The following is a 10703-nucleotide window of genomic DNA, read 5'->3' on the forward strand; positions in this document are numbered from 1 at the left end:
TGTATAATTTAAGTTTCAACGATGCTGAACAGTAAACAATACAATTTCCTTCAAAACATACTTTACGTATTAAATATTAATTTTTACTAATTTAAAATTCCCGCGCTTATATACTTGATTATTATTGGCTTCCTTTACGCTGACATTTTTGTTTTTATCATCGAATATTTGATTGAGAAGGGGTATACATGCAATAACCTTGTATATTTCAATCATGGCCACGGCTATAAAAATTAATATTAACGCATCGATGGTGAGGGGGAGGGGAGGCTATATAGGTTTGAAGCCGTTGTGCAATGCACACCTTGCACGCTGTGTAGTTGCGGTACTGCTGGAGGGTCGAAGGGAGTGCACCCAATAGGATTGCCATTCATCCAACGGGGCGGTAGTGAGAACCACTTCCAAGACCACCGACGTTAGTTAGTAGACGACAACGGATGGACTGCATCGAGCGCCACCGCTTACTCCAGTCAGAAGACAAGAAGATTTACAACCGGTTAGCTGTCTTTACATCATGTCATAGTTAGATAAGTCTTTTGGCATTTAACAACATAATTGATCCAAATTCAATTGCACGATAGCAGTCAAAGGAAGAATTTGTTTATTAAACAAAACAATAAAAGTTGCCGGTGAGTACCATACATTTATTTACAAATAAAAGGGTAGGATTTTACTTATAAATTATAACAATACTCGTCGTCAGTTGTCGCTCATTGGGTGAAACAACTGCACACATAACAATTTTTTATTTTTAGATTTTAAGCTGAGCGATAAATGTATCTATTAAGTGTACACTGAGCTGTTATTGTATTTGAGCTACTATTAAATAATCTTACAAAATTAATAAAAGATTTTGGTCCCTTATAATTGGATTGAAAAGCAGCTAAAAAATATCGAAAATATTTGGTCATAATATTTTTTTATGAGCATTTAAAGTCAGTATTTTGACGAAATTTGTCGAACTATTTTGTAGAAAAAATTTTCTGACTTAGATATTTTTTTTGGTAATGAATAGAAACAAAAACGCAACAATTTGAAAATTATTCTGTACTTAAAAATTAACAAGCAAATTTCCACCCGTTAGTTAATCGTTGAGTTTTAAGGTTTGGAGTATTTTTGTTTAAGACACGTGTACACTGTGGCTTATGAAATACGTGTACTACTGTATACTAACTTCTAAGTAAAATATCAAGCAAGCTGCTCTTTAGCAAACAATCTATGGTTAGGCTTTTTATGATACTCATGAACATCGAGATTTTTTTTCTTTGTACACACTTTTAATTACAAAGTTTCGGCCTTTAGTGCATAGGTACTTAAGTATATTAACCCAACGTCACATTTTTAGCGTGAGGTGCAAACAAAGTGCTTAACTTACCTGATGTACAAAAAAGTTACTTATATAAAGTTACAATTGAGAAAATATATTGACATAAAGTTAACTTATTCTACCAAAATAGGAATTTCAAATAAAATATACAAAACAATAATTCAAAATAAAGAAATATACTTATTTAATAAAAAAAGAAACTTAAGTAATTTATAATATTAATAAAACTAGTGATATAAAATAAGTTCACAAAAAAAACGGTTGTCTCTGTAAAAAACTACATAGCCTACCTGCTCTTAACAACCAGAGTTCGGATAGATGTTCACTAAAAAAAAATGAATTAGTTCACGTTCACGTTCGTCAAAAATATGAATGCGTTCATTAGATCGTTAATTTAATTTTTTTAAATTTTTTATAACAGAATGATAATTAGAAAATATTATTTTATAATATAATTAATCGAAAAAATATTTGTTAAATGGCAAATAAATTGAGCGTGTTAAAAATTGTTCAATTTCATTAAAATATAAAATTCGTTCACGTTCACGTTCAATTTGAAAAAAACGAGGGACATTCGCGTATCGTTTACTAAATAACGTGTGGACGTAGGTTCATGAACGAAGTTTTTTCCAAACACTGCTAATAACCGTGTTATAACAACAACCATAACAATTGATGAGAAAACGTATAGTTTATGTTCTGCATTTAGCTACCTCAGGAAATCATTACACTACAGTAATCACACAAGTTCGATATAAAAATAACATAATAAAGAAAGATGGCTTGTTGTGACTAATAGTTTTGTGTTAAAATTCTCTAAAAGCGAAATTAATAAAGTAACCTTACTTCGTGTTATATAAAGTAAATAATACCTTGCTGAGTAAATACATTAATAAAATAAAATAAGATCATTTATCTTACTTTAAATCAATTTAGTTATAGAATTTTTTCATGATATTTTTCACGGAGTTCGACGAAGTGTTTTTATTGTGATTATATGCATGTAAATAAAAATCTAAAAAATATATAAGGGCCATTTTTTAAGATATTTTAGATTTAAATTTGCACAAATTTAGATATTTTAACAAAGAATAACAATTTTATTATTATTTTGTTAAAATTCAAAAATATAGTTAGGATGTAACTTTATGTACTTATGGCATTAAATTTAAGTATATGCAATACCATTTTCAGAATATTTAACTAAATGTTAAGCCTATTAATAGTTTTGCATAAAGATTGTATAGTAAAATAGATTAATGTATAGACATAATTTAATATTTAATAATGGTTAACTTTTAACATACTTTACTTGCTAATATATTAATGATATTAATTTATGAGGAGTAATAATTGTGTAAATATATTTATTTACTGCAACTGATAGTACATCTCTAAAAATAGTTATAGAAATTTAGACTTATTGTTAATAGTTATACATTTAGTAAAATGATTACAGTTCATAATTAGCAGAATGAGGTTCTCGATATCTATACATCTGTTGATTTGTATGTTAGTATACTTACAATCGTATAGCAGAGGATTACAACAGCCCTGTAATACTTCAAAATCAGATTCTGGTTCTCAGTGGAATGAAGAGTTCGTCTGTAAAGGTATAAATCATAATTTTAGCTCTAGTTTTGACTTTTTTTACTATTCAAATTGGCTGCAATAGTTAAATTATTTATATAGACGGTTCAGATATAAACACAACAAACTGGTACCAAAATCTCAAAATCGAAGAAATAGAAGAAGAAATTAAATCTGTTGTCAAAAACTTTGAATATGAAGATAATTTTGTCGAGGATTTACTAATGGCTAATAATATTCATATTATATATGCGGCGAACCCAATTCGTGGACAACTGGTTGATTCTCGGTTTTTCAATGACAGATATCCAGCATATCGAAATGCTGAACTAATTGTTGAAGTTTCACGCCTTATTAACGATAAATATTGTCGAATGTATGAACATATAATACACATTCCAATGAAAAATAATATTTATATTTAATTTTAATATGCATACTATTAATCACCATTTCAGATACAATACTAGTGCTATACAATGTGCCAAAGAATTAACGAAAGTAAAACTAGAGAGGACATCTTTGGATAAGATATGTTTGTCCGAGTATTACAACAAAACTGCGTGCATCGGGAAAAACTTGATGTATCGTAGTGCTGATGGTTCTTGTAACAACTTAAAACGTTCCTCATTGGGAAAGTCAACCACGGCTTATAAGCGATTATTACCCCCAGTCTATTTAGATGGTAATATTTCTTAATTTTTTTCGTGACGCACAGCGCCCGTTACATTTATTAATACAAGGTTCTTCTAGTACGTGGTGTCTACTATAAACATGGCATTTTACAATTTACATTCACTTAGGTCTAATGCTGTGATTTACTTATTGTTCATACAGGTGTTAACACGGTTAGAACTAAAGGTCTACCCATTCCTAGAGATATAAGCATTGCGCCTTCCACAAATTTACGCTTTACCGACCCCTTAAAAACTATTGCGATGGCGTACTGGACGGTTTTTATAGGCCACGATCTATCGCACACAGCTATGTCCAACATGAGTAAGATTAAATACATTACTGTGCATATATTGATTGATTGAAATTAATGAATGTGAATTTATAATTTAATCCAAAGGGAAATCAAAAAAAGTGGTGAACTGTTGTTTTGAAAGGAACGCTACGAAGTTACCTTCTTCGCTGAGTCACAAATTGTGCATGCCTATAGAGATAAGGAATACTGATCCATTTTATAGAAATTTCATAAAGTACAATTCAAATTATAAACACTGTATGAACTACGTGCGTTCAGTGCCAGCGATGCGTCCAGATTGTACATTTGGACCCAGGGAACAAGTAACAGCTATATAAAATACTAGATCGATAAGCTTATATATTTGTTCTATAATAATTAAAATTATGTAAATAATTACAATGTGTAAACCATTTTGGGGAAATGGCACTGCATTCCAAATCTATAAGATGTTATACAAAAAATAGCATCTCTATATTAAATAAATAGTTGCACGGGGGACGAGGTGACTGAGTGGTCTGACGCTTCCGCTGCGACGCAGCCGGTCGCGGTTCGATCATCGGCCACCGGGCGGCATTTTTCTACGGACAAGTCGTGGTGACCGGAGAACAAGTGCTGCCATCCCCCACCCCCGGGGCATGGCAGAAACCTACGGGTGCCCCATTCGAAATTCTGCCAAAACAAACACACACGTGTTCCCCCCTACCGTACCAAAAACCTACAAACCATCAATGCAAACCTACAATACCTACTAATAGCTAATGGCTACAGTTGCCGGGCTCAAGATCAATAAAAAAAAAAAATAGTTGCACATTTTGTCAATTTGGTTAATTCATGTACAGTTTTTACGTTTATAATTTTTACACCTTTTGTGTTGATGACCGATTTCGAATTTGTCAAAAACTATAGGAAATAAAAAATTTAACACGTTAATGTTTTACAGATGAACCAAGCTACTCATTATTTAGATGGGTCTATGATTTACGGTTCGTCGGAGCAACAGATGTGGTCGTTGAGGGCCAAGTCGAAAGGCCAACTCTTGACGCACTCAACCTGCAAAAATCAAAGCGATCCGAAGTATATGCCGCTGGATTATGATCCGGAGGCGTGTCAGTTTGGCTCGGGCACGTGCTACATGGCTGGTGACCCCCGGGCAAGCGGGCTTCCCCAACTGACGGTTTTACATACACTGTGGATGAGAGAACATAACCGCTTGGCCAAACAGCTGTCCCATATCAACCCACACTGGGGTGATGAACGCATTTTCCAGGAAGCCAGAAAAATTGTGACAGCATCCATACAGCACATCACGTACGCTGAGTGGCTGCCAGCGCTGCTCGGTGAAAACTACACTAGGCAAAACGGTCTGGAACTGTTGACAAAAGGGTATAGCGACGCGTACAACGATTCCATCGATCCGAGCGTCAGCAATAGTTTCGCGACTGCGATATTACCATTTAGCAATTCCATGATCAGTGATAAAATCAAGTTAGTTCAAAAAGATTAAAAATAGATTATCGTTATTCAAAAATGTTACTTTAGAAAATATAAGACCTATGTATGAAGGCAACAATAGTTGCCTTCTTTTCATAGATGAGATATAAATGGAAGTTTTTGGGGGACTTAGTCTCACCAATTTCAAAGTTAGTACTTAGTAGGTACTAAACATAAATATTTTTTAGAAAAGATTATGGTGAGATTTCAGTCTCCCTCCACATTTTTAGGCTCTTCGTGCCAATGCTTTTTTACCCGGTGAACCATTTATTGGCTTTTAATTTTTAAACCGTAACTTCTAAATTTTTTCAACATTTGAAGTAGAATTCTATTTTCAAAATATCAATATATACGAGTATATTATGATTAATGACTAAAAAATATTGAAAAAACGTATTATGTTTTAGCTGAATTACAAATGTAGGGGAGTATACATTGCCAATTAAGTAATCTTATCTACTATTTCTTTCAAATAAATAATCCTATTTCTTCAAAATTTGATATTTCATTTAAAAATTACTTGTACAGTAGAAATAGTTTATAATGACTAAGGAAAATAGGTCATAATAACCGATAAAATTTAACATAATATAGAACTTACCTATGTATTTTTTTGTGTACTTTACCTTAAAGTCATATAACTGGAAATGTCTTTATAAATTTAAAAACAATTTCTACTTTATGTAACAATATACTGCGAAGAAATATAATATGAAACATATCTTTTTCTGTCAGTAAAAAGAAAAAAAAACTTTACTTTTTTAGACAATTATACATGATTAGTGTTAAAAGTAAGCAAGTGTCAACCTAAAATGTTATTACTAGTAAGAAATAACATAATAATTTATTGAGATGTCAAATGTTATGCATTTCTGCATAATGAGAATCAAAAAATGTTATAGTGTATGTACGATATTAAATGTGTATGAATGTTTTTGTATAGCTTATTCTCAGAAAACCGATTAAAGAATGGGGATCTTGATTTGAATAATCATTACAACCAACCAATTGACGTAATGAGACGTTTCTTTGATCAACTTGTAAGAGGATTATCTACACAGAATACATTCGAAATCCATGTGGGAATAAGTCCACAGGTAGAATTTTTCTACATAAACTAATTAACCTTTCACGACATTGACTGTATTACATATTATATATTTAATTGTTTACATTTCTTGTACTCAAATTTTTTAGTTAACCAATTACTTATTCAAGCATCGTCCAAGAAAACAATATGATAATGAAGGATTCGATGTATTTAGCTTAGATATACAACGAAGCCGCGATCACGGTCTTCCAACCTATACGCAATTTAGAAAATATTGTGGGCTCAAAGCCATAGAAAATGAGGAAGATTGGTCAGGGATTATTAAGCCAATTAATGTAAGTTTAATAACATTTGAAATAATCAAATACTATACACATTACTTTCTTCCTGTGTGTTATATTTAGGCAACGGATAAATTGAAGTATTACAGAACTTGGAACGATATAGATCTATTCATAGGTGCATTGTTTGAGAAACATGAAGATGGCTCAATGGTTGGCCCAACAATGAGTTGTATCATAAAAGAACAGTTCATAAGAACTAGAATTGCAGATAGATATTTTTACGATTTACCAAAAGTATTCAACGAATGTAAGTATTACTGAATTACTTTTAATGAATGGACTTAATTTTAACTAATTCCTAAAAAATTTTAGATCAACTGGCAGAAATCAGAAAAGTGACGCTTGCCAGAGTATTTTGTGATAATAGTGATAATATCACAACCATGCAGAAACAAGTATTTTTTAAACCTTCAACTTATGATTTACAACTTTGTAATTCAAACTCAATTCCAAAAATTAATCTCAATCATTGGTTTGAGAATGTCGATACAACATGAAAATAACCACATGGAAAACATTGATATATTTATTAATTTATTATTATAAGTTTTAATATTTAAGAATCATTAAACATTCATTGACCATTATTAAAAAACTGGTTGGACCTTTTGATATTATAAATGTAGTACTTATTAATCAACACATTAATAGTCTATGAAACAATATTAATATTTTTTAATAATTATAAATTTCCTTTTTCAATAATTAATAAACATTAATTAACCATATTAGGCTTAACTTTGTTGCATGATATATGATGTAATGTTTTTTAATAAATACTTTTTAAATTAGTTTGATGTCTATATTGAATAATAAATATTTGTTATTATTTATAACATATTTTAAAAAAATGATATATTTACAATCAATTAGTATCTGCTATTTTAAAAGATACAGCTAATATATTTTCGGGAAATTTGGGAAATACTTTAGAAAATAGGTCAAGGAAAATATGAAGAATGGAATTTAAGAACAAGTTTTCATTTTCAAACACTACGTTATTCCAAATTTGTACAATATGAAATATAAAATATTTTCTATAAATTATCTTCAATACAAAATATCAGAAAACAAATAATGTTATTCGATAATAAGGTTACAATTAAATTCTTGATGATTAGATGATTTTTTTTTTAAACACAATCAGGCATACTATTTATTTAATCAATAAAGTCTCTACAAGTACAAAACATAATGTCTCAGTACATGATAATCAGTAAATAAAAAGTGTGTTCCGCTTAATGTGATCACTTAAGTGCAGGTCATTTTGATTCTATTAACCGATTGCCACTATAAAACATTTGCAACATTTTTTCATAATTCAATCTTTTAATACAATTACATATTTCTTTATAATAATATATTTAATATAACACGCATAATAAATAACACAAGCACACAATGGACAATGATACACAAATAACATAATGACATACAACAATATACAGTCACACCAATAAGTTCAAATAAAAAATGGGTTTTATAATTTTATCAGTTTGAAATACCATGAAAACCATAAGTTCGTTCATAAAAGTGATTCAATTATCAAGCACTTGGTGTTTCTAAGAAAAAGTCAATTTAACATAAGTAACACATAATTAAGTTTGGGATGTTCATTTTTCATTCTAATAAACAGTTGGTACTCAGTGTAAATAAATAGTAGTAATATTATATATGTACATATGTATGGAAACATAAATATATTATACATTTAAATAAGGATTCATAAACGTATAAGGAGTTATACTCAAAATGCAAGTACTATTCATAACACATACACTTATTTCATGACAACATTTTGCAGTAAAATAAAAAGAATGATTACATTTATGACGTAGAAATAACACGCTTTTTTCATATGCTTAATCAAGGGAGTAGTCTCATTGCACTTGATATTGAAAGAAAATAAACATATAGTAAAAATATAAATGTGTAAAAAATGGTGTAAGAAAATATTAAATGTTTAAGTCATAAAAAATAAAATAATAGCAGTGCTAATATAAACTGAATACTTGAATCATCACACCTCAAATTAAAAAAAGGAAAATAAAACTGGTATAATGATTGTACATTATTTTATCACATTACAATTATTATAAATCAAAAGAAATTTTATAACTTTTTCACAATTACATGTGAAACAAAATCATTGCAATAAATGGAACGTTTAGTGTTTGCAAGATGCATAAAAATTAAATACATGTACAATCCTAAAAATTATCGTTTCTTAATTCAGAAAATTAAAGTTTTAAATATTGATAATTCAATGATTCAAAGATTCAAGTACTATTCATAACACATACATTTATTTACTGACAAATTTATGTAGCTAAATAAAAATGAATAATTACTTTTATGATGTAGAAATATCGCAACATTTTCATATAAATAATATTGTGTGGAGTCTTAATGTATGTGACATCAGAAGAGAACTGGATCCTGAAAGAAAATAAACATTTAGTAAAAATATCAATGTGTAAAAAGTGGTGTAAAAAAATATTAAATGATTAAGCCATAAAAATCAAAATAACAGTAGTGCTATAATAACCTGAATACTTGAATCATAAAACCTCAAATTAAAAAGAGGAAAATAAAACTAGTAGAACGATTGTACACTACTTTATCACATTACAAATATTATAAATCAAAAAAAATGTTATAACTTTTTCACAATTACGTGTTAAACAAAATCATTTTAATAAATGGAAAGTTTAGTGTTTGCAAGATGCATAAAAATTAAATACATGTACAATCCTAAAAATTATCGTTTCTTATTTCAGAAAATTACAGTTTTAAATATTGATAATTCTATGATTCAAAGATTCAAGTACTATTCATAACACATACATTTATTTACTGACAAATTTATGTAGCTAAATAAAAATGAATAATTACTTTTATGATGTAGAAATATCGCAACATTTTCATATGAATAATATTGTGTGGAGTCTCAATGTATATGACATCAGAAGGAAACTGGATTCTGAAAGCAAATAAATGATTAGTATACGAATCAATGTATGAAAAGTGTTGTTATCCTTGTGTAATAAAATATATTCAAAAAACAAATAATAATTGAAAGGTTCAAATGACTTTCATATTTGTATCATGTTTAAAAATATTGCAACTTCTCTTTAAATTTGTTAAGAATGCGACTATAACTTCAATGATGAAAATTTAAACAAAAAAAATCAGATTTCACATGTATGTTTCTAGAATTGTTTGAACTTGACATTTTTGAAATGGAGAACATTATTTCCTTTTGCATTTATATATAACGCTAAGTAATCAAACTAACTTTATTTAAACAGCTACATTTAATTTGAGACAATCTTGAAAACATATTAAAGTCAAATCATCTTCAACAAGTGAAAACAATAAAAAAAATTACACCACCAAAACTTCAAATAAAAAAATGTTGAATTAACTAGTAAAATCATTGTACAGCATTATATCTCAGTATGTTATTTATTAAACAAAAGTATTATGATGACTTTATCATGATTATATGTCAATAAAATCAGGGTAATAGATGGAGGGTATTATATTTGAAAGATGTATAAAAACTAAATACAAGTTTAATTTTCCAAATAATCGATCCTTACTTTAAAAAAATATAATTTTAAAAATAGGTGATTCTATGATTTAACAATTCAAGTATGATTCATAACACATACAATTATTTACTGACAAATTTATGTAGTTAAAGAAAAATGAATGATTACTTTTATGACATAAAAATATCGCATTTTTTTCATATGCTTCATCTAGTGAGGAGTCTCATTGCATTTGATATCAGAAATTAAATTGATCCTGAAAGAAAATAAACATTTAGTAAAAATATCAATGTGTAAAAAGTGGAGTAAGAAAATATTAAATGAGTAAGTCATAAAAACCAAAAGAATAGCAGTGCTAATATAAACTGAA

At 28.8% G+C, this 10703-nt stretch overlaps 1 protein-coding gene and 1 long non-coding RNA gene across 3 annotated transcripts; one reads left to right on the forward strand and one right to left on the reverse strand.

The window, feature by feature from the left end:
• Nucleotides 1-313: 313 nt before the first annotated feature.
• On the forward strand, nt 314-7375 carry LOC111041820 (peroxidase-like). 2 transcript variants are annotated; one of them, XM_022326257.1, is made up of 11 exons: nt 314-629; nt 2787-2940; nt 3020-3293; nt 3376-3602; nt 3755-3916; nt 3993-4210; nt 4831-5375; nt 6325-6478; nt 6579-6767; nt 6837-7023; nt 7089-7375. In XM_022326257.1, the coding sequence occupies exons 2-11, from the start codon at nt 2802-2804 to the stop codon at nt 7271-7273; spliced, it is 2280 nt and encodes a 759-aa protein (XP_022181949.1). In that variant the 5' UTR covers nt 314-629; nt 2787-2801; the 3' UTR covers nt 7274-7375. The 2 variants fall into 2 exon arrangements, with proteins under 2 accessions (XP_022181949.1, XP_022181950.1); XM_022326258.1 differs by lacking the exon at nt 314-629 and having other exon boundaries at nt 2877-2940; nt 3003-3293.
• On the reverse strand, nt 2882-10589 carry LOC111041822. The gene is made up of 4 exons (XR_002605368.1): nt 10502-10589; nt 9672-9759; nt 9128-9215; nt 2882-2932 (listed from the first exon to the last, which is right to left on the reverse strand). It is a non-coding gene; the product is annotated as an uncharacterized LOC111041822 (long non-coding RNA).
• Between the last annotated feature and the right edge of the window lie 114 nt (nt 10590-10703).

Source organism: Myzus persicae, unplaced genomic scaffold (assembly GCF_001856785.1).
Source record: "Myzus persicae strain clone G006 unplaced genomic scaffold, MPER_G0061.0, whole genome shotgun sequence".
NCBI classification, from domain to species: domain Eukaryota; kingdom Metazoa; phylum Arthropoda; class Insecta; order Hemiptera; family Aphididae; genus Myzus; species Myzus persicae.

Excerpts from the sequence above, each read along its gene's own strand:
- LOC111041820 (XM_022326257.1), top strand. The coding sequence starts at position 2,802 with ATGAGGTTCTCGATATCTATACATCTGTTGATTTGTATGTTAGTATAC. Across the intron at positions 2,941-3,019 it reads TGAAGAGTTCGTCTGTAAAG|ACGGTTCAGATATAAACACA; the intron begins GTATAAATCATA and ends TTATTTATATAG. Across the intron at positions 4,211-4,830 it reads CATTTGGACCCAGGGAACAA|ATGAACCAAGCTACTCATTA; the intron begins GTAACAGCTATA and ends AATGTTTTACAG.